General features: G+C 44.7%; 1 protein-coding gene across 2 annotated transcripts in view; it reads left to right on the top strand.

Moving 5' to 3' along the window:
• Nucleotides 1-24,938, top strand: part of ADAMTSL3 (ADAMTS like 3) — a 280,064-nt gene that overhangs the window by 103,498 nt on the left and 151,628 nt on the right. For both annotated transcript variants that reach the window (XM_081888376.1, XM_081888377.1), the window contains 3 exons: nucleotides 1,067-1,194; nucleotides 2,809-2,854; nucleotides 14,919-15,155. In XM_081888376.1, coding sequence (XP_081744502.1) covers nucleotides 1,067-1,194; nucleotides 2,809-2,854; nucleotides 14,919-15,155 — 411 coding nt within the window. The remainder of the gene's footprint in view (nucleotides 1-1,066; nucleotides 1,195-2,808; nucleotides 2,855-14,918; nucleotides 15,156-24,938) is intronic.

The following is a 24,938-nucleotide window of genomic DNA, read 5'->3' as shown; positions in this document are numbered from 1 at the left end:
AAGACCCTACTCTATGGGGAGGAAGTTCCACAAGCTCGAGAATGCCCTTTCCTGGGCAACCACCACCCTAAGCTGCTAAGGGCTGTAGAACTACCAAGAGGGCCTCATCTGCAGATTTTAATGCCTAAACGGGTCTGAAAGGAAGCTTTCACAGGACCAACCCACCCATAAGACAGGGTTAGGCAGCTGCCTTGGGTGTTCCACCACCAGCTTCTGGTAAGATCTTGCCAAAACCCATCATAGCGCTCCACAACCCAGATAAGGGAGGCTGCGGGGTTACAGCAGCATGACACATTACCATTTGCCACAGACCACGGGATGCGCCACCCAAGCTTTCAGTTATGAATCACACAGATAATCAAGATCCAGCCTCAGTTGCATGTATGTGTGTGTGTTCAATAGTGTCCGCCCACTTTTGAGCTCACATGAGTCTTTATTTAAAGCAAGGGTGGAAAACATTTTCATCTCCTTTCTGAGCAACCTGCTGAGGAGAGTCTCAAGGGCCAGATAGCGAGGCCTGGAGGGCCACATGTGGCTGCCACTCTTGAGGTTCCCCATCCCTGATTTATTGCTTTTCACTCTCATGGCATGTTGGCAGTTTGGGAATTGGTGCTTTTTATGACGCCACTTGCACGGCACGTGGGCATTCATTACTACTTTATAGTATAGTGTAAGCAAAATGACTCTGGAGGCATGTCGTGTTGTCTTGAGGTCTTACTCGACCCAACTCCTTGAAGTGTGCTGTTTACATCACTTTCGCAGATTGGTGTGGAAATGGAGTTTTTCAAGGCCTGGTGCTCATAATTGAATTTAGAAGCCCCAGAAGAGATGAAAACGAAGTTATGAAAGAAGAGAAAAACCGCTTTTATTTTGGACCGATTCTTTCCAGTTGCAAATATATCACTTCTTTGTTCTGTTGACATAATAATTTATTTTGGAATGGGAATCTCTGCTTATTACCACCAGACTAGGAATCTCCCCAGGGTAAACAACCAGTTAAAAGGATTTGCAAAATATGCAACTTTCCTGGGCTGCTGAGTTACTTTTCTTTCTGTCGTGTTTCCAGACCTCAAGAATTTCCCAGTCTGACGAAGATAGAGAAGGCGGCTGGGACGCCTGGGGTGCCTGGAGTGATTGTTCGCGTACTTGCGGAGGAGGAGCATCCTATTCTCTAAGGAGATGCTTAAATGGCAGGTTGGTCTTTCATATTGCACTTTGAAGTCGCGAATGACACAAAACAGGAAGGGGGTGGGTGGGGGTTATTCAGAGGCCGAATCTCCCAACACAGGAGATCTGGGGTGGTTGCATTAAAATCTGCTCCAGTAAAGCAAAAACTAAATGGCTGCAACTATGGTCTTATTCAGTACTGGGAAATAGCACAAGGGCTTACTGCAGGAGTGGGGGAACCTTTGACCCTTGAGATATTGGTGCTCTAGAGCCCGTGTCTAGTTAAACTATGGAACTTGTTCCCACAGTATGGCCACCAACTTAAATGGCATTAATAGACCAATTCATGGAGGACAGGGCTATTGATGGCTACTAGCCACAACGGCTAGAGGGACACGGGTGGCGCTGTGGGTTAAACCACAGAGCCTAGGACTTGCCGATCAGAAGGTCAGCGGTTCGAATCCCCGCAACGGGGTGAGCTCCCGTTGCTCGGTCCCAGCTCCTGCCAACCTAGCAGTTCAAAAGCACATCAAAGTGCAAGTAGATATATAGGTGCCGCTCCGGCGGCGCTGTTTCTGTGCGCTGCTCTGGTTCGCCAGAAGTGGCTTAGTCATGCTGGCCACATGACCCGGAAGCTGTACGCCGGCTCCCTCGGCCAGTAAAGCGAGATGAGCGCTGCAACCCCAGAGTTGTCCACTACTGGACCTAATGGTCAGGGGTCCCTTTACCTTTACCTTTTAGCCACAACGGCGATGTTCTTTCTCCATGGTTGGAGGCAGCAATGCTTCTGAAAACCAGTTGTTGGAAGCCGCAAGAGAGGAGAGTGCCCTTGTGCTTGGGTGCTTCTTATGGTGGGATGCAGGTGGCACTGTGATCTAAACCACTGAGCCTAGGGCTTGCCGATCAGAAGGTTGGTGGTTCGAATCCCCGTGACGGGATGAGCTCCCATTGCTTTGTCCTAGCTCCTGCCAACCTAGCAGTTCGAAAGCACGCCACTGCAAGTAGATAAATAGGTACTGCTGTGGCAGGAAGGTAAACAGTGTTTCCATGCGCTCTGGTTTTCATCATGGTGTTCTGTGCACCAGTAGCGGTTTAGTCCTGCTGGCCACATGACCCGGAAAGCTGTGTGTGGACAAGTGCCGATTCTCTTGGCTTGAAAACAAGATGAGCGCTGCACCCCATAGTCATCTTTGATTAGACTTAACTGTCCAGGGGTCCTTTACCTTTTACTTTAGCCTTTTCTTTTGGCTTTCCACAGGCATCTAGCTGGCCTTGCCTTATGGCCCTGCCTCCCATAAGATGAGTATTTGCTCATGAATAACTGGTTTGGAGCGATTTGGAGGGCTCTTGTTGTTAATCCTGTAAATCATTTGTCAAAGTAGACTGCTGGTAAACAGTATAATGCTTTATGAATAATATTTCAGAAACGTCTCAGTGAGTTGTGACTTTGCACAGCTGTAAGCCTAACAGGAAAAGCTGTAACAGCTTCATCAGACAGTCATCCTTACTTAATCATCTTTTCAGTTAAATCTGAGAAGCCGTAACATATATCAAGTATTCGAGAAAATTATTTATGGGAAAGGGTAACCTTTTAATGTTACTCTACTCGGTCATTCCTTTCAAACTTTTGTTTTTTTCCAGGAACTGTGAAGGCAGGAATATTCGATATAAAACCTGCAGCAATAATGTGAGTCTCATCTGTCTTTTTGTTTGACTGCTCTAATTGCCATAAAACAAAGCAGCTGTAAAGCTTCAGACATCCTACTTAGTGTTTTTTGGTTTGTTTGTTTTTAAAAAGAATGACAGAGCCTTAAATGTTTATTTTTGCCTAGCAGTGAAGACAAAATTTGCAGGCGTAAATCCTAAACAGTTGTTCAACATGAATGCATTTTTCTTCCTATTTTGCTGCACAGGAAACAAAACTCATTGCATTTATGTGACTCTATTCAAATAAAGTCAGCATTTAAGTCCCATTGATTTTGATGAAAGAATGTTAAACACCTAAATGGATCAATTTGGGCTTTAAAAGTGTTTAACTTGGGCTAGATTTTGTCCCTATGCCAAAATATGTCAAGATCACCTTCTGTAAAGCCTTCCACTTAACCTGTTACTGCTCAGCAAAAACAAACACAGAAGCTAGCATGTGTTCACATATATTGATCCCCTGAAATATGAGTTATATATGACTTGCTATGTTTAACATAATGACATCATTGACATCATTTATTTAGTAGCATCGATGGCCCTTAACAGAGCAACTCAAGCAACAACAACAACAGCAACAACAAAGCCAGTTTCCTGCCCCAAGAATCATACAATCTGTGTTTCCGGAATGGGAGGTTACTCACAGGGCTCTAGACAAGTGTTTGCAGGGTCTGGAACATTGGCAGTGGTTAGGATATTTCAGGGGAAATGTGCCTTGCAGGTGTTATGAGTCCTGAAATATACTCGAAGTCGAGAGTGGATTTCATGCTCTTTATTCAGCTCATAGTGGTGAGGAGGAATGGAAGTTCCTCCAGAATGTCTGCTTTATATACATTATTTACACAATGGGCCCCACGTGATTGGCTAATTCTGGGATTCTCTTGTAGGCCAATCAGGTTGCTGATTCACTTCCACCTGGAGCTGGATTGGGTGGCTCCTGTGGACCAATCAGACTGCTGCATTCTGGGTCCTGTTGTTCTAGGACCAATCAGACTGCTGCATTCTGAATCCTATTGTTCTAGGACCAATCAGACTGCTGCATTCTGAATCCTATTGTTCTAGGACCAATCAGACTGCTGCATTCTGAATCCTATTGTTCTAGGACCAATCAGACTGCTGCATTCTGAATCCTATTCAGCTCAGTACATAACAAGTACTTGCAGGTGTCATGAGTCCCTAAACTCCTGAAGCTACTGAAAGCAGGGGCCAGGTCTGGAGAAATGATTCCTATGCCAAAGAGATGATACTGGTGGTAGGGGGTGCAGAGACCCCTTCACTCCTCTTTGGCAGCAGTTCCAGCATGAATGATCTATCTAGCAAAATCGGACGCAGAGTCTCCAGTGCCTCCCCAAGGAAACCAGTGCAACAGAAGCTGTGGAAAACACAACCCAAGTTCTAGCTCCTCCCGAGATGCCTAGACAGGGAGCTGTGATCTGCATTTCTCAGACACCACATAGCATATGGAAGCCCTCAGATTAGTTTAAAGATAGTAACTGTTTGTCAGCAGGGGCATGTAGCTGAAGGTCAGGGTAGTCTTCCATTGGATTTTGCAATCCTCATTATATTCCTGTTTAATTTTGGCTTTTTGTTGCATGTAGTTTGTTGGATTGTTACCTCTCCTCCTTTACAAAGTGTGTGTGTGTGCGCGCGCCACGATATTAGATGTAGAGACACCAGGGTCGCTAGACAGTGTTGTGCAAGGAGAAGCGGTGAAAAACATAAAGCTCACTTTGCACTTCATTCCAACCTGGTCCCCAGGCTCTGTGTTAACTCCACAGTTGTGCACCCTTAGCTACTCGTTTTAGAGCAAAGCTGTCATTCTTATGATGCAACAATAGCGTTCTTTGGTCCAAGATCTGGAAATGATCTGTGCGCCTTTGTAAATGCAGTTTGGAAATTAAACTGCCGGCGGTATTCTTCTTGTCCAGGGCTAAACTGTCTGATGGTGGCTCTGTGGATTGTCTCCCACATCTTCCCCCCAGAATTTCGTTGCTTTTGTATAAGCTTCTGCTTTGTTTTCTGGTTGGTAAAGTGCTCTACTGATGCACATTGTTGTGGACTCTCCTTCTGGAGCCAAACATGCAAAGAGCCAGAGAGTCAGAATAGGGGAGACCAGAGCCAAGAATTAATCCAAAGTCGGAATCAGGAATGTGTGCTGGATTGGAGCCTGGGGCTGGGAGGGTGGGGAAGGATTGCGCCACAGCTAGGATAGGACTGCAAGCCAAGAGAACAAGTCTAAGCAAGATAGGAAACAAGACATAATACCAGGTACAGGAATTAAAGCATTAGGGTGGTGTCAGGAGTCATGGAAAGTTCCACAAGGTAAAGCCAGGAGGAGGAGGAGGAAATGTAGGTTCAACAACTTGGTAGCAGCCTGTGGCACTTCCTTGAGGTGCTTCCCCCCTGAAGCAGTGCTTGTACATTACCTTTTCATACACCCCAATAATCATCAGTGGATCACTGTTCCAAACTGGAGCTGCACCAGGGGACAAAACAGAGGATGGGCGTGCAGAACCCTCCCTTCCCATATGAAATATATTCAGAGTCCTGTAGTGATTTCATGCTCTTTACTGCAGCTTGTAAAACAGTGATTGAATTGCCCCCCAAACCTCAGGCTTTTATATACATTATTTACACAATGAGTCCCGTCTGATTGGCTGATTCTGCTTCCCTCCTGGAGCCTGATTGGTCTTTCCTGCAGGCCAATCAGTTGTTGCATTCTATGGTCCTACCAGCCTAATAGGCTGATTCTGCTTCTCTCCTGGAGCCTGATTGGTCTTTTCCTGCAGGCCAATCAGTTGTTGCATTCTACGATCCTACCAGCCTAATAGGCTGATTAACTTCCTCCTGGAGCCTGATTGGTCTTTTCCTGCAAGCCAATCAGTTGTTTCACTCTAGGATCCTACTTGCCTATTGTTCTAGGATCCAAGCTTAGTACAGAACATCATACCATTACTCCTTTAAGGTATACTATCAATCAAGTGCCGGGTTGAGGCACCTGGGACCCTCCCAGGTCTCTTTGGATTACAGTTCCCATCATCCCCACGCATCACCCAAGCTGGCTGGGGCTGGCGGGGACAACATCCAGAGGGCCAGAGGTCTGCCATGGCTGATCTAATGCAAAAAATGCTAGGAGTCTTGAACGAGGGAGCTTGGTGACAATTTGCAGACCCCTAATGCTCTGCACCATTGTGTGCCAAACTGGTCCAGCTGGTCCATGACATGCCCATATTAAATATGCATAATTTAAAAAAAATTGTATAGAATGAGTTGTAGAGTTGGAAGGGACCCTGAGAATTATCTAGTCCAAACCCCTGCAATGCAGGAATATGCAACTGTCTCATACGGGAATTGAACCTGCAACCTTGGCATTCTTAGCCCCATGCTCTAACCAACTGAGCTGTTTATTTCTTCTTCTTTTTTCTTATGTTGTATTATGTGGAATGAAAATTGTAATGCATCAAAATGCAAAACAAAATAAAAAATCAGGACGAAATAAAATTAGACATCGTGAAGCATTTAACAGAGCGCATGATAGAAAATAGCAGATAGAAAAATCATGGAAGCGATCTGCCAAGACCGTCAACGGGTCCCTGGGAAAAAGGGTTTGGGAACCACTGTGCTAGGAAGCCCACCAGAAGAGGGAGCTGTTGCCTGCTGCTCTTGGGCGCCACCACTACGGATGGCCAGACAGTGGTACTGCAGTTGACTTGGCAGCTGTCTGCTAACCTAAAGGGCCAGTGAGCTGCCTGACTTCTCACTGCCTGCTTTTGCTTCACCTCTCCAGTCCAACAAGCCAGTCCTGTCAGACTGCAGGAGAAGGGCCTGTACAATTTAATACTTCTCTATGCCGGCGCTGTGGGTAAAACCACAGAGCCTAGGACTTGCCGATCAGAAGGTCAGCGGTTTGAATCCCCGCGACAGGGTGAGCTCCCATTGCTTGGTCCCTGCTCCTGTCAACCTAGCAGTTCGAAAGCACATCAAAGTGCAAGTAGATAAATAGGTACCGCTCCGGCGGGAAGGTAAATGGCGTTTCTGTGTGCTGCTCTGGTTCTCCAGAAGCGGCTTAGTCCTGTTGGCCACATGATCCGGAAGCTGTACGCTGGCTCTCTTGGCCAATAAAGCGAGATGAGCGACGCAACCCCAGAGTCGTCTGCGACTGGACCTGGTCAGGGGTCCCTTTACTTTATACCAAAATAAATAAATCCTTGAACAAAGAAATTCACATTCCCTTAAAATCCTTTCCTCCTGACATCTGGGTTTATCCCTTCCCCACATGGCAGCCCTTTTTAAAATAAAAAAATAAAATGGAAGATTTAATCCTATAAGCCACAGCTCTGTGGTGGAGCATTTTTTTTTTTTTTTTGCATGCAAGTTCAATGTCCAGCATCTCCAAGTAGGGTTGGGGAAGAATCCTTGCCTGAAATCCCGGACAGTAGCTGCCAGTCAGTGCAGACAAAACTGAACTAAATGGACTTAAAGGTCTGACTTGGTGTAAGGTCAAGCTTCATATGTTGCTATGAGCCCACCTGCAGTTTTGAAGTGGGACAATCCAGGCACAGGTTTCTCTCCCCAAAGGGCAGACCAAAATTATATGTTATATGGGAGATCCAAACGTTTTATTTCAAGGAAGTGCTGCCTCCATGGCTCCCACTCAGAGAAGGGCGACCCGGGAAGGGTTGTATTAGCCCATGCCCCTTGTGGTATTGAAATTTATTACATTTGTACGGTGCTTTATACAGAAAACTTCTCCAAGCAATTTAAGTTAAATGCAGATAACTATTTAAAAAACAACAACAATTTTTAAATAATAATTAAAAAATATACAATACAGTGGTACCTTGGTTCTCAAACACCTTAGTACTCAAACAACTTGGAACCCAAACACCACAAACCCGGAAGTAAGTGAACTTTTTTCGGAAGCCGAACATGCTCCATTTTGAGTGCCACACTTCTGTTTTGACTGCTACGCTGAGGTCTGTCTGTTTTTGCTATTTATTTTGCGTTTCTGTTTTTGTGGCTCTTTTTTGATGTTTTTGTGACTGTGTGGAACCCAGTTCAGCTACTGATTGATTGATTGTGTGACTGCAGTACATTGCTTATTTCTTTCATTTTATGGATCAATGGTCTCGTTAGATAGTAAAATTCATGTTAAGTTGCTGGTTTAGGGGTTGTTTTTAAAAGCCTGGAACGGATTAATCCATTTTGCATTACTTTCAGTGGGAACACACGCCTTGGTTTTGGAACGCTTTGGTTTTGGAACAGACTTGCGGAACAGATTCTGTTTGAGAACCAAGGGACCACTGTACCTAAAATGCTGATCCTATAACACGATGAGAAGGACAAGCCCTTCCTTACTCCACTAGAGGCCTGGTAATGATTGCCCCATGAGCATCTCCCAGGGAGAGCACTGCACAGAAAGGAATGGGGAATGCAAAAACCTATTGTCTTTTGGCCACCCTTCCGTGGGTGAGGCAGGGATTTCTCAGCCAAGTTGCTTTCCTGATCAAAGCTGCTTCTCCCCCACCCCAGCTGTGTGCTGCACAAGGGGGAAAATAACAGGGGATTATTTTTTGTCTGGAAAACAGCACCAGAGCAAAAGGGTTAAATGCCTCCTTTCCCGCTGTTGCTGCGCCCCAGTCAAATTAACTGCCCTCTGCAGCAGCAGCATTATTCAATTCCCCCATTCCATTCCATCCATCCTTAGTCAACATCTCCCCTAGATTCTGGAATTAACACCAGGCAGTGAATATACACTTAAAAAATATTATTTCTTTAAAAAACAACAACAGGCTTTAAATAAATAACAATGAGAACTAGAAACTTGCTTTTAAAAAGGTTTGATGATGCTTAGGACATTGAAATCTCCAGCCCGTGTTACATCCAGTGACTTTTCCGCAGCTCCATGGGAATCATGGCACAAACTCAGTGCTTGCTTATAAATATAGTGTGTGTTTCCTGGACTCGGTGGTGGAGCACCGTTCTGAAAAATGACTGTTACACCCTCCAGTGGGAGGTTCTGCTTAGTGGATGTATTGAATCATTTTAATCTCTCATAAAACTAGCCAGCTCCTCGCCCACTTTTATAAAAGCTGGCTGGTGCCAAATGGCTTCTCCACCAAGACAGCGCACAAGTCTTGTAAAAAAAGACGTTGAGTCGCTACGGTCTCCCCTCCTCCTTTTTCCTTGGATGGGTTTTGGAAGGCTTGAGCCACATAATGGAGCAAACTGCTGGCATCTACCAATGGAACAAACACTTGGGTGAGTCAAGTCCGGTAGATGAAAAAAAAACCCCGATAGCGGATACAATTCCTAATTGCTCCCTCTTTTTGCAAATAAGACCCACCTGTCTTGTTCCATTTCGTCCTGCTTTGCCATCTGTGTATTACATTTAATTCTGAGTTGTCTGATACACTCTCAGGCCAAGATCATGGGCAATACACAAAATTCACATATGTTTGGAATATGAATATATATATATATATATATATATATATATATATATATATATATATATATATATATAATTTATGTATATATATGGAATTCTTTCATGACAATGGAACTATGCCATGCCCCAAGGAACCCATATTTCCTACAAGACAGGGTGTATGTGCAGTTTGCTCCAGCCAATAATAATAATAATAATAATAATAATAAATACCTTTTATTTATAGCCTGCCCTCCCCAGCCAAGACTGGGCTCAGGGCTTCTAACACTAAATATAAATACAGTAAAAACATAAAAACAACAACAACAACATTTGATTAAAATATAAGTTAGAATACAGTTTAAAATGCAGCTTAAAATGCAGCCTCGTTTTAGTGGTAGCCTATAGATCAAAGCCATAAGGGAAGAAAATGTCAAATATTCACCAGGGCCAACTATCCATGCTGGTCCTACATGGGCCAGCAAAAAGAGCCAAGGAAAAATATATATACAAATCCCATATAAGGGGTTCCATCCCAAAAAATAAAAAATGAGAGGGGGGTTGGACTGAGTCCAGCCCAAAGGCCAGGTGGAACAGCGCCGTCTTGCAGGCCCTGAGTAAAGATGTCAAATCCCGCAGGGCCCTGATCTCCTGCAGTAGGGCGTTCCACCAGGCCGGGGCCAGAGCTGAAAAGGCCCTGGCCCTGGTGGAGGCCAATCTAACCTCTTTGGGGCTCGGGACTTCCAAAGTGTTATTTAAAACCAGCATAACCAGGTTATGGGGAATTGCTGGGGAAGGACCTGAGTGGAGACCATCAGACACTAACCTCATCAATAAGGACCAGCTCATCACATGAACACACACACATACTTACACACTTTTTTTTTCTGAATAATGCCATTGGCCCATCTAACTCAGTATTGTCTAAATTAATTGGCAGCATCTCTTCAAGGTTTCAACCAGGACTTCCCCATTCCTACCTGGAGATGTCAGATATTGAATCCATAACCTTCTGCATGAAAAGCAGGTGCACCAGGGATAGCATTGAAAATAGCCAGCCCAGTGGGTGTCCACTCAGTTTCCACCCCTGGGCCAGGGAGGGGTTCCAAAATTTCAAAAGGCATTTTTGCAGGAAAAAACCAAGTGCGCTTGGTATTGCATCTACAAAATCTGGCATGCTGCTTTTTCAAAAGTAGGTAAGCAGACCCACCCCACCCCCCCAATAGTGGAGTATAGAAAAAACAGAATAAATTAATGAGACTGTTCTGCATACATATTTTTGTAAGAAACCAGACTACAGACTTAAGGCCTTAAATATTCAAGGACTGCTTTGTTATTTGCAATGCACACCCACGCCCACCCCAGCTCAGAAATGTATTATCTTCTTTGCAGTGGGTCAGGTTCTGATTTCTAGATTAGGGCCTAGTGGGGTAGGGGGTTATATGTTTTGTTCTTTATTTGGAATACGGCACACCGATCACTTTATGTGGCTGTTCTGTACACCTTTTGCTATACTAAAGCAGGGATGACATTGAAAACTGGAGTATTTCTGGTTGGTGCCACTTTTGCATGCATTCGCGCGCAAGTCCGGACCATCTATTTTCCACATTAAACTGTGATTATTTGACACTGTCACACTTTATTTTTTTAAGTGTATACTTTTTAAAATATACTTTGTGTGTGTGTGTTTATAGTATATGAAGTGCATACTGTTAAGTTGTGGGTGAACATATCAGACGACACAGCAATTCTTCAAACAGCTCTTGTTTATTCACAGGCCAGCACAGAACTGAACTGAAGGGTTCAGCCAGCCTGCTTATATAGAGCTCCACTAGAACGCAACAGTAACCATTTTCTGTAACTATCCAATCACTGAACGTCACTTTCAATCCCTTATTTGCATATGTGGACCTGAGTGAAAACTATCTACAGTATCCCCCTGCTGGCCCAGGGTGAGAACTTCAGTACATATAACACACACACACACACACACACACACACACACACACAGAGAGAGAGAGAGAGAGAGAATATGAAGAGCTCCCTACACTACATCAATGTTGGTGAAACTGGGAAGCTATTTCTCAAAGCCTGCACTGCATTTTTTGCAGCCCCTGATGCCTCCTGAACCAGCCTCATTCTTCCTTCCTAAGAGAGAGTTGTAAACTGCTACATTCGACTCAGAGAACAGCCCATTAATTTTAGCTGGCCTACCCATGGGTGGAATTAACAGTGGACACAACTCAGAATTCCTTCTGTCCTGTTCGTTTCCTTCAAAAAATTTTCCTTGCTTTTTAAATTGTTTTCCCATCTTCTTTTTAGGTATAACAATTCAAAGTGGCAGTATGTTACCGCCTCTTCCCAGTCTTCTCTCTCTGACCACTCATCCTTGTCCCACCACCACGTCCCAGGCTCTGAACTTTCTTGCCTTTGTAGTCCCCCATCTGGTTCCTCGCACCATTCCTCTGTGTCCAAACCGTCCATGACAATGCATTAGTAATTTGCCCCTTAGGAATCAGTGGAAATTGTCAACTCGTCAAGCAATCCCTGCTGGGGGATTGTGGTCCCTTGGCAAAAAAATGTTTGCCCACCCCCACTGCCAACTATTCCTACTAACATTTTGCAAATAAGGAATTTGGTATCAGCTTTGATTTGCCGAAGTTACAGACTTGTGTGAGAAGTGCGGTAGTATATAACATTGCAGAATTGATTTGTCTGCAAAGACTGCTTCACTCCTTGATCCATTACACCCCTAAAATCCACCTAGAGAATACAAATGTCGTTTTTATTAAAACAACAAGAATCATTTTACCATGAAATTGATTTCATCTGGATTTGTAAGTGTATAAATAGTAAAGATCAGAAGAGTCAAGTGGAATAAGTAGGTCTCAGAATAATAGTAATGATATTTCAATCATAAAATGGATTTGCGGTTACCAACGAAGGCGTTTTCTGGGATTATTAACCACTGCTGTTCACCTGCTTGCTTTTAAAACAAAAATATATGTGTGCCTTAAGATGTTTTTATGGGTATCTCAGCAAAATGAACTACATAAGCTATTCTTTTATATAGTGCCCAATGAGATTTTTCAATCTTTCTTAAGCCCTGTGTTTTATATTTCCATTTCTATATATACAGCTACATTCTAATGCTATGATGTGCAGAATATGGAACTGTTTAAGATAATCCTTATGGGTCCTATTCATAGGGGAAAAAACACACTTATTTAGGCCATTTCCGCATAAATCTTACGTCTTTCTATGCCAAGAAGCCGGCTGTGCATTTGCCAACACAACTTGGCCGTCATTTAGCAAAAATAATAATAAATACGTTAAAACGAAACAAAACATTGTATTAATCCATATTTTCCGCATAAACTCATACCTTGCCCTTGTGTCTTTTCAATCCCAAGCACTCATTGCATTAATTGAATACTAACAGTTGAATAAATCCTAGTTTTGCTATATGGTAATACAGGGGCCTTTAAGTTTTTCAGGTGCTGGACCTGCCTTTATGCCTCTTAATACCAATTGATGGGAATTGCAGCTGGCCAGAGTGCTGTTGTGCTCATGTCCAGCTTGTAGGCATCTGGTCAGCCAATGGGAGAACAGGATGCTGCACTAGGTGGACCCTTGGCCTGATCCAGCAGGACTTTTGCATTCTTTAACCCCAATCTGCAACCTGGGACAGACCTTAAATTAGCAGCCCAATATGAGGAAATTTTATTTACTCAACGACTCATGTGCATTTTGGTGCTGTGGGTTAAACCACAGAGCCTAGGACTTGCTGATCAGAAGGTCGGCGGTTCAAATCCCCATGACGGGGTGAGCTCCCGTTGCTCAGTCCCTGCTCCTGCCAACCTAGCAGTTCAAAAGCATGTCAAAGTGCAAGTAGATAAATAGGTACCACTCCGGCGGGAAGGTAAACGGCGTTTCCGTGTGCTCCTCTGGTTCACTAGAAGCGGCTTAGTCATGCTGGCCACATGCCTTGGAAGCTGTACGCCGGCTCCCTCGGCCAATAAAGCGAGATGAGCGCCGCAACCCCCGAGTCGGCCATGACTGGACCTAACGGTCAGGGGTCCCTTTACCTTTACCATGTGCATTTTAGTCAATCCTATCGATTTGGTTTGCAGAAAGTTTCAGTTGGGTAAACTGAGTATCTCAAGAACTGAATTGCCTTTACATGATGCCACACGTATTGCAGAAACAGATATAAGAAGACAGCGATTTCTGTTCTGACGTGTACTTGTCACAATGTGGTCTGCTTAAATTCTGCTGCAGTTCAGTTTCTACGGAATGCTATGTTGCTCATTTAATGCTATTTAAATTACATAAGTTACATAATGTATGCAACTATTTATGTGACCTACACAACTTACATTCATTTCAATTTAAAGGAAACGTCAAAACAGTGTAAAAACAATTATTGTGCATCGTTCGCAGACTTAAAAGCATAAACAATGCAGGAGCAGAGCCTTTCTCTGACAACCCACTTGTACTTCCCCCAGTATCCATATCCTGACCTTATTGTTCATTGCTCTGCACTCGCTGGTTCTGACATCTCTTGAGACACATGGGCCACCTCCCCTCATCCAGCTTGGGCTCTAACCTGGGTCATCTAGCTTCTACTCCCTGATCTCTGCGCCTCTCCCCACCTCAGTCTACTCATAGTGCCATGCTAGACCTGACATAAAACAAAGACACATTTTTTAACGTCAAGGGAAATAATGGGATTTTGCTTACTTGGTCAAGCTCGCAAGCTTTATAAATATAAAAGAAAGAAGGCATCAATCTGAATTATTTATACAGAAGTGGAGTTTATTTGTTCACTATTGTAATGACCAAGTAGAAGATGCAGCATGCAGTGTTAGGAGTAATTTGAGTAAAATAAGTCTATTAGCATGTCACTCCCCCCCTCCTTGCCTTATTTCTCATGTCACTCCCTCTTGATTTATGGAGAATCTGAAAAGGCTAATTAAATGACTTAAGTCCCACAATATTATCTTGTTACAGATTATGCTTGGATAAACTATATATATTTATGTTAATTGCTTTATTGCAAGCAACTGGTATAAAATACCAGATATGAGAATTATGGTATATTGTTAGCTAACCTGAGTGACAAGCAAATAAATAATGTCAAAAAAAGTTGAAGGGGTTGTTCATAAGCAATACATGATGGTGGTGTTTGAAGTCGTTTCTATCCTTCCCTTGTTTATGTCAGGCACCGCAGACTCAGCCCTCCAGATGTTTTGGGACTACAACTCCCATAATCCCTAGCTAACAGGACCAGTGGTCAGGGATGATGGGAGTTGTAGTCCCAAACATCTGGAGGGCCGGAGTTTGCCTATGCCTGGGCTAAAGTCTTATATACATTTTCCTGAAAAGTCTCACTGAGCTCAGGAGAAGTTGCTTCTGAGTAGACCTGCCTGGGAGTGCTCTGTCAGTCAGGGAAGGAATAATATGCACTCCAACCTTATAGATGCCTGATCAACTGTAAGTCCAGTTTGGTTAAATGAGGCTTACTTGCAGGTAAACAGGAGAGTAAAAATGCAGCTTTTGTTGTGGAATGAGACATTTGATTTGGAGGAAAATGTTGTTCTCCTTTTCTTTCCAGGACTGCCCTTCAGATGCTGGTGATTTTCGAGCTCAGCAGTGTTCAGCCTACAATGACGTCAAGTACCAAGGACAGTTTTATGAATGGATCCCGGTCTATGATGATTCCGGTTCTCCATGTGCCCTCAAGTGCCAAGCTTTGGGGAATCCCTTGGTGGTGGAGCTTGCCCCCAAAGTTCTGGATGGTACTCGTTGCAATGCCAAATCTCTGGATATGTGCATTAGTGGCATATGCCAGGTAGGACAGCATTTACCTACTTGATTACTTGTTTATTTAATACCCTGCAGTACAACACCCATCTTCAGAAGATCCTGCCACAACAGATAATTAGCGGCCCAAGGCCTGCTGTGACAAATCTGCCTGCTGGCAAAAGGAAGGCATTTTAATAGGGTGAATACACAGGTGAACAGGGGCGCAGGTGGCACTGTGGGTTAAATCACAGAGCCTAGGGCTTGCCGATCAGAAGGTCGGCGGTTCGAATCCCCGTGACGGGGTGAGCTCCCGTTGCTCGGTCCCTGCTCCTGCCAACCTAGCAGTTCGAAAGCACATCCAAGTGCAAGTAGATAAATAGGTACCGCTCCGGCGGGAAGGTAAATGGTGTTTCCGTGCACTGCTCTGGTTTGCCAGAAGTGGCTTAGTCATGCTGTACGCCGGCTCCCTTGGCCAATAAAGCGAGATGAGTGCTGCAACCCCAGAGTCAGCCACGACTGGACCTAATGGTCAGGGATTCCTTTACCTTTACCTTTACACAGGTGAACAGCCCATTGTGGTCAACTTTGGCTAGGGATAGGGGAGAAATTTGATTCAGTTCACAGATAAAGGCCAGATTAATTAACCCGCCCTTTGCGAAACATACAAACCAACACACAGCCATCCTTTAGAATCCACACTTTTCTGCGTTTTGCAGTACAGTTACTCCCGCCAAGTAATGTGTACAGAAACACATGTGCTCTTGTAACATGCTTGTGTAAATGCAGGTATTAGTGAGAACAGCATACAAAGATACATTATATTTGGGGGAAATTGTACATTAGGTGAAATTGCATACACAAATGTGTATATTGTCACTAATATGCTGGTGTACCCAATTGCACTGGTAGAACCCTTGACTGCTGGACCAAACAGTATCTCACTGCATGTTGCTGCAATCCAGAGGCTTCAGCTATCAGCTGCTGGATCAATCCCCCAACTGCAGCATCAGCAAATGACTGCAGGGAGCTGGATATGGTGACTACCTGCCTCAGGTAGGCTTCAGGTATAGCTGCGTCCTGATGTCACCAGGCCCTTGCGCACTCAAACTGCAGTATTTTGTAGAATGCAGTTCTCTCCTTAAAGCAGGGCGTTTATTTCTGTTTGGATGGCTGTGCAGCTTGCAGTGTGGCCTGTTCGGTTTTTTGTGTGTGGCATGTTTTCTCCCCATACGTCTGCACTAATTTGTGAACCTTTGGAAGTGTTTGATAGTTTAAAAATTGTTTGTGGTGCTGGATGCTCCAGGGAACACCTCAAACCTGACAGGTAGTAATAGAGCAGTAGCGACTTGGCTGCAAGTATTTCTAAAAGCAGTTGTTGTGATTACCTTATGTTCCTATGGAGTAAGCTTCTTCTCTTGCATGTTAAAATTAGCAGTTCCAGGAAACAGGTGTTTTAAGCATCAAGGGAACGGGATCTACAGATATTCTGGGATTCTATGAAAGTTTTGTTCTTTGGTGTATAGCGGGGATAAGTCAGCTCTTCAGGGGGGAAAAATGTGGGATTTGTGGTCCAACTCAGTATGGCAATTCTCACATTCTTATGAGGAATCTATTTTTTGACTTGGGGGCCACAGTGGCAATTTTAAAGTGAGCAGTCGCCACTCCAATATCTCATCCTGTCTCTTCCCCATGGCCATCCCTTGTCCCACTTACACAGATAGGCTGTTGCTCTTAAACACACATTATTGTTCTCTTGTTTTAATCAACATTTTATTTCTTTCTTCAAAATGCATAAAACTCAAGCTCTTAGGTCAGTAAACAGGACTCAGCTTTTTATTCCGTGTTTCAAGATTAGGACAGGGAAGAAAAATACTCCACTGGGTTTGATCCAGGGCTAGTCCTACTCAGAGGAGACCCATTGAAGTTGTTGGAAGTGAATAACAGGTTCATTAACTTCTATGGCTCTATTCTGAGAATAACTTTGTTGGATATAATCCATTGAGCTTTTCAGTTTGGTTTAATTGCTTCTTGGGTACCATTTGCCTCCTTTGTCCATTCTTGTGGAATGCTCTCTCCAGGGAAGCTTGCCTGGTGCCTTCATTACACATCTTTAGGTGCTGGGCAAAAGCATTCCTCTTCTCTTGAGATTTTCACTAGTTTGACAATCTGTGGCCTTCTGAACTGTGGCGAAGGGGGTATTACTTTTATTAGTTATTATTGTATGCATCTATGTATGTTGTAAACTGCCCTATGATCCTTGGATGAAAGGTGGTATAGAAAATAAATGGCTACCGTAGATTCCGGCGTATTAGGTGACTGGGCGTATAATACGACCCCCCAAATTGGCAGCTTCACTGGGCAGCGACAGTGGGTGGCGGGCTCCGCGCCGGGAGGAAGCTGCCCGGCGAAGCTGCCCAGTGATGCTAAGCCGGCTTCGCTGGGCGGCTTCCTTCCACTGCGGAGCAGAGCCCGCCGCCCACTGCCGCTGCTCAGCAAAGCCATACCCGGCGTATAAGATGACCCCTGACTTTTTAGAGGATTTCCCGGGGTTAAAAAGTCATCTTATATGCCAGAATCTACGGTAGACATCCTGGAAGAAAAGAAATTGCTTAAGAACACAAGAAGAGCCCTGCTGGATGATGCCAATGGCCAATCTAGACCAGCATCTTGTTCTTGCAATGGCCAACCAGATGCTTATGAGTAGCTTGTAAGCAAAACGCAAGTACATGAGCACCTCCTCTCCTGTGGTTTACAGCAACTGGCATTCGGAAAAATATTGTCCTCCATGTTGTCCTCCATGGATCATGTCTTTCTACCACATTTGTCCATCCAGTCCAGCATTGGCTGCTGAGAATTACCAGGGGCTCAAGCACAGGCCTTTCTTGCTACCTTCTGCTATATGTTCCTTTCAATGGAAGATTCTAGAGATTGAACCTGGAACCTTCTGTTGGCAATGCATATTGTCACTCCGAGCAGCAGCTTGGACAAGGAGGGGCTGACCAGTTCTGTCAGACAAGCAGCACTGGAGACAGAGGAGACTGAGATCAACTCAGGACACTGCGTCATGCCCAGTCCTGAATTGGAGACCATCAGGTTGAGGGCCTTGAGCCAGAAACCACTGAATGAGGACAACTGTGCCCTTGGAGTCTGCATGCCCTGAGGAACTAGCACTCTCCACAACACTGACTCCCATCCCAATGTCAGGCCATCAGTGTAGGACATGGGCCTAGAGCAGGCACCCCCAACCTTTGATCCTCCAGATGTTTTGGACTACAATTCCCATCATCCCTGATGACTGGTCCTGTTAGCTAGGGGTCATGGGAGTTGTAGGCCAAAACATCGGGAGGGCCGTAGGCGTAGGTTGGGGGTGCCTGGCCTAGAGGAAATTGTCCAAGAGGAGCAGGAGTACTAGGTTCCAAGCCAAAACCCTGCCCCTTTAAGGCTATCCACTTTTCAAAGAAAGGGTAGGTGTGCTGGTCCCGGGGGGAGGTTTACCGTGAGGCATGGTCAGAGTCCGGTCCTGGGTCGAGGGTCTGGAGACTGTCCACCAAGGGCGAAGCGGGGTCCAAAGCGAGGAGCCGGGCAAGGTCGGGAACTCTGGAAGAACAGGTCTGGGTGCTGGCAGAAACAGGTTTCCAACGACGTTGCTCCTGCAACCTGGGACCAGGCTGACTGGCCTTTATCTTCTCTGAGGCCAGGGGCGGTCCCGGCCCACAGGTGACCTGCCTCTCCTGGCCTTACGGCGAGCACTCCTCCTGAGAGAACCCAGTTCCCTCCGCCTCTCTGCCCTGAGCCTCTGCAGCTCAGGAGAGGCTGGAGGGTTACTGGACCCAGGGGGAGACTCACCTTTCCCTGACAGGGCTGGGAAAGGCGCATCTGTAGGCAATGGGTCCTCAATCACCTCCAGAGCCAGAGTGGATTCATCTGGTGTCTACTCCTGAGGATCTGGCACAGGTGCAGGCACTTCAGATTCAAGGCCCTGCCCCAGCTCAGCCGGCCCTGGAGGCAGGGACTCCTGTGCAGGCTGGGACTCCTCAGATTCAGCTTCTGAATCAGATTCCCAGGCCATCACAGTAGGGCTTGGAAGGGGTGAGCTGGCCAGGAAGTATCAAAGGCTTCAGTCCAGCCTTACACTTCACTGGAGTAAGTTGCTCACTTGGAGCTTTCCATGGTGCTGAAATAATAAGCTTGCCTTGTTGATGCAAGCCGTGTGGGCTTCTGTCAAGGTCAGTACAGGACACACAGGGTTGAAGCCAGCTACATCCTACTCACAGTAGACCCATTTAAATTAATGATCCCAAATTAGTCATGTCCATTAATTTCAGTGAGTCTACTCTTGAGTAGGACTAGCATTGGCCATAACCCACGTGCTGTACCATTGAACCACAGTCTGAACTTTGTTTCCCCACATTGATTCTTAATTCAATCGGCAATGACAATCCATGTGATTTTATTTATGGGATCTTCATACGATTACCATGTAAAATTGTGACACCACCCAAAAACTCACTGCTAATGGTGGTAGGATAAAGAGCCTCACGATAGGTAGGGAATTATTATCACCAGAGGAAACCAGCAAAACTGTGAAGGATGTGAGTATGTTGGTTAAATAGGAAACACTATTTTATTCAGATTTAGATACATGAAGAAAAACAATAAATCCAGCTAAACAAGATCAGTGGGTTACTGGATATGCAGATTTGGCTATGTGGTGCCAGCAATGAATCAATCTTGAAATACAAAATGTTTTATTATCCATGCATATAGATGCAGAATTTGAGCCGTGGGGGAAGAAACCCACATTCCAAGTCTGCCAACCTTGATGGTGCCCCATTAGCCAAAGGGACTTTCTCCTCTCCCTCTTGGTTTTTATACGGGAATGAATTTACGTAGGATGTGTATGGTTTTGCAATTAGTCTCCTCTCCACAAAGTAGCTACTGCTTTATTAAATGCAGGAACGTGCACAACTCAAAAAACACTTGACATGCTTGATGTGTAGAGTAGGTGTGCACTCAGGGAAAAAGTGAGACATTTGGCAAAAGCCTAGTGTTGGGATTACGACAACCTTACTATGTATTGCACAGGGTTTTATGTGATTTTAATGTGTTCTTCACTCATACCTACCAATCATTCTGGCACGCAGTAGTTCAGCCACTTCTCTTAAAAGCCAGCATGTCGCACCTAAGGAGAAAGCACCCTCCCTTCTTGCCATTTCCCCTTCTGTCATTTTTAGAATAGGAAAAACAATGTCTCTACTGGCATTTGGCAAATGCAGATTCCTTTATGTTTGCTTCTATATTTATAGCATCTTTCCTAAGTGTAGGAGGGCGCAGCATTCTGTGTTGTGTGGAGAAGCACTTACATTTAGTCTCTTCTATTTTGACTTTAGAGTGGCAGCCAGCTGGGCAAAGGACATGCGGCGAACGGCAGAACAGAGTGTGCTGGGCACTGTCTCTGGAATTCTTAGAGAGCTCCATTACACCTTCAGTGACTAGTAGGGGGGTTCTCTCCTAAGGAGCCAAGAGTTCTATTTACTGAAAAGAATTTACTTGACCTGTTCATTAGTTTGGGGAATATTTGCTAGAAGTTGGGGAAGCATTCAAGACAGAGAACACATCCCATTAACACATGTTAAACACATCTCAAAAGCCTTACTGAAATCAAGATACAGTTGTACCTTGAAAGTCAAATGGAATCTGTTCCGGAAGTCCGTTTGACTTCCAAAACGTTTGGAAACCAAGGCATGGCTTCTGATTGGCTGCAAGAAGCTCCTGCAGCCAATCAGAAGTTGCAGAAGCCCCATCAGACGTTTGGCTTCTATAGAACGTCAGCAAACCGGAACACTCACTTCTGGGTTTACAGTGTTTGGGAGTCAAAACGTTCAAGTTGCAAGGTGTTCATCAACCAAGGTACAACTACATTCACAGCATTCCCCTGATCCAGCAAGTCTGTAACTCTATCAAAAAAACGGAATGAGATTTGTCTGTCATGGGTTTTTTGTTTTTGTTTTACAGAAACCCATGCTGGGTCTTAATAATCACAAGTATCCTTTCCTAAGTGCTTGCACTTGATTGCCTGTTCTAGAACCTTTCCTGGTATCGACGTCAAGCTCATTGGTCAGTTTTCTTTTGGAAGCTGGGGACAAAAGTTGCCTGCCTCCAGTCTGTAGTGACCTCACCTGTTCTCCAAGAATTCTCTGTCTATTATAGACAGAGGCTCTGAGATTACATATGCAAGCTTCTTTAGTACCCTTGGGTGCAGCTCATCAGTCCCTAATTTGAATTCATTTAAAAGTAGCTAGGTGTTCCCTTACCACCTCTCTTTTCCTATCTTGGGCTGCAGTTTCCCTTCTTGCACCATTTATTCTATTATGCTGGTTCTGCTGCAGCAAGACTGGATCTTCTATAAGCTTGTTTTTTTGTTTAGTCTTTAGCGATACAGTGGTGCCCTGCAAGACGAATGCCTCGCAAAACGAAAAACGCGCAAGACGAAAGGGTTTTTCGGTTTTTGCGTCGCTTTGCAAGACGAATTTCCCAATGGGCTTGCTTCGCAAGACGGAAACGTCTTGCGAGTTTGTTCGCTTTTCCCCTAAAGCCGCTTGAAGAGGCGCAGTTGCGACGGACCGTGCTTCGCAAGACAAAAAACATTTCAAGATGAAAAGACTCGTGAAACGAATTAATTTCGTCTTGTGAGGCACCACTGTACTTTCTACCAGTTTTCCCAGGACATTGTTGTTGTTGTTTAGTCGTTTAGTCATGTCTGACTCTTCGTGACCCCATGGACCAGAGCATGCCAGGCCCTCCTGTCTTCCACTGCTTCCTGCAGTTTGGTCAAACTCATGTTGGTAGCTTCGAGAACACTGTCCAACCATCTCTTCCTCTGTCGTCCCCTTCTCCTTGTGCCCTCCATCTTTCCCAACATCAGGGTCTTTTCCAGTCTTCTCTTCTCATGAGGTGGCCCAAGTATTGGAGCCTCAGCTTCAGGATCTGTCCTTCCAGTGAGCACTCAGGGCAGATTTCCTTCAGAATGGATAGGTTTGATCTTCTTGCAGTCCATGGGACTCTCAAGAGTCTCCTCCAGCACCATAATTCAAAAGCATCAATTCTTCAGCGATCAGCCTTCTTGATGGTCCAGCTCTCACTTCCATACATCACTACTGGGAAAACCAAAGCTTTCACTATACAGACCTTTGTTGGCAAGGTGATGTCTCTGCTTTTCCCAGGACATACATTAAGCTAACTCTCCTGTTATTTCTAGGATCCCTCCTGGATCCCTTTTTAGGTTACTGAGACAGGACCTACCCTACAGAAGCCATGCTGCTTCTGCTGTATGACTGCCATAAGATACCACTTCCAGGTGCTATTCAGTGGCTCAGCACTGTCATGGAAACGTACTGCATGATCTGCCCATCTCTCATAGTTCCCTGCTGCATAGGGACTGGACTATATGTAGAGCATTCCTTGTGGTACCTATGAATTGAGGCCACAATAAAGCGTCTTTCGTGATTTTATGGGACCTAGCTAATGATTTTATTTTTTAAAACATATATCCTCTGGGGATGGCAGCCCTCCTTCCAATAATAATTAAAAAGTGCCACTTGGAAGTTTTCCTAGAATCTGGCGTGTTTACCTTTCCTAGTTTAGAAAGAGGCATTCAACCATCAATATTATCGTCTTTCCTGTAAAAATAATTTTAAAAATGTGGCGGCCAGCAGCCGTCATAGAGTGCAAGTCAAGCAAAAAGAGAGTGCCGTCAGAATCAAGGCTTGCAAGCTCCATTCTGTTGAGTCCTGACAGGCACTTGGCACTGGCTACTGAGAGCTTGGCGAATATTTTTTTTTAAAGAAGTTAACTCGTCTAAATAAACACGTCACCTTGCCTATGCACATATAGTTGCCTTTGTACCTGGGAGCAACAAAATATTTGCTAAAGAGGAAATAGGACTTCTACCCCTCTTTCCCAATGGCTGCTGCTTTTGCTCATTTCTTGTCTCCAAATCTTTGGCAAGTCACACAGCGACCTATCAAGCCTTTTAACACAAGCATGATTTCACTTCCATCTGTTTTCATAACATCGAAGGGTCTTCGGTAGGCTTGCTACGCATCGCTAGTTCTCCCTCCCACTCTCCATTCTGGTTCTAATAGAATGTCTTTTTTTGGGCACCGTGCGTAATTTTTTGGCACTCATCCCCATAACTCTTCTCTTTCTCCCCCCCCCCCCCCCGGTCATTTGCATTCCACTTCACACATGGATTCAAAGCAAACAAGGTCCTTATCAGAGGAAATGAAGACCATGGATGCGAACTCTCCGAGGGGCTGAGTTTTTGCTACTGAGGGAGTAAAAATCTGAAAGGGGTTGCAGAGGAGGGGAAAGTTTCTGGGAAAGTTATTTTGGTGTCCCCTTGAGAGTGCGAGGCTCAGATCAGCCAGACCACTCAATCATGACTTTGTCTGCCATTGCCTGACTCTTGTTACCAAATAAAATATTTAGGAGTTCCTATGTTAAAATGGGTCAGAGTTTTGGGAAACCTCTCTCATCAGAAAGATAGCTGAAACGTCCTTGCTGCAAAAGAGCAGATTGATGCAGGTCTGAATAAGCTGGATGGAAGGTACAAAATGTAAAAAAAAAGCGAATAGAAGGGCTTGTATATAGTCAGCATTTACCACTGGTGGAAACTGCATCTCATTTATCTCTTGATATGTTGAATTGATTGCCTGCTTGTTTACTTATTTGGACCTATTTTTCTTAGCTCCTTGTTTGAAAAACGCCCCCCCCCCCAACACTCCATTTTGCTTTCGCTTGGTATGCATGCATAAATAAAAACATATGTTTAAATAAATTAACAGGAAAGGGGCCATAGCTCAGTGGTAAAGCATGTGCTTTACATGCAAAAGACCCCAGTCTCAATCCCTAGTATCCCCAGGTAGGGCTGAGAATGTCCCCAGTTAGAAACTCTGGGCAGCTGCTGCAAGTTAGCCAAGACGATACTGGAGCTGCCATCTTACAGCGCTAAAACGTGTGGACACCCAGTGACACTAAATGTTGGAAGATTCAGGAAAGGGGGAAAGGGGAGTATTCCTCCATACAGCTCACAAAGTAGGGAATTCATTCCCAGCAGAAGCAGTGACAGCCATAAACTTGAAAAGAGGATTAGATCAGTTCATAGAGGATGGCTGCTAATAATGATGTTAATGATGCTGGCTCCCTCGGCCAATAAAGAGAGATGAGCGCCGCAACCCCAGAGTCGGCCACGACTGGACCTAATGGTCAGGGGTCCCTTTACCTTTACCTATCTCCACTGAATACCAGGTTCTGGAAATTGCAGGAGTGGAAATTGCTGTTATGCTCAGGTCTTGCCTGCAGGCTTCCCACAGACATTTGGCTGGTGTGGCGTTTGCCCTCCTAGGTGTGTGACATCATACTGGGTTCATAAGGAAAGGGTTAACTAATTGTAAAATGACTAACCAATGGGAACCCAAGGGGAGGAGTTAGAGTTAGGGTGGTTGAGAAGAGTCTGGAGTTAGAGAAGAGAGAGGGAGGATAAGTCTGTGGGTTGGGCTAGTCTGATGTGTGTGTGAGAATGAATCTGTTAAGAGGAGTCAGTCAAAGAGTTGATATAATCAGTCAGAAGGTATTGGCTGGTAAAGAAACTAAAGTTAAGAAACTGACAGGAATATTATCTGAGAAACCATAAACTTGTTAATGCTTATAAAATAAACTTGTTTATTTGGTTCAGTTTTAACAACCAACCAGTTTTTACCCGAGAGTAATGGGTTGGTGGCAGCAGGGAAGCAAGCACAGTGGTGGCACAGGGATCAATAGATCATTA

This window comes from Podarcis melisellensis, assembly GCF_964234715.1.
Source record: "Podarcis melisellensis genome assembly, chromosome: 14".
Lineage (NCBI taxonomy): Eukaryota > Metazoa > Chordata > Lepidosauria > Squamata > Lacertidae > Podarcis > Podarcis melisellensis.
Note: the sequence above shows the minus strand (reverse complement) of the source record. Positions and strands in the feature narration are given on the sequence as shown.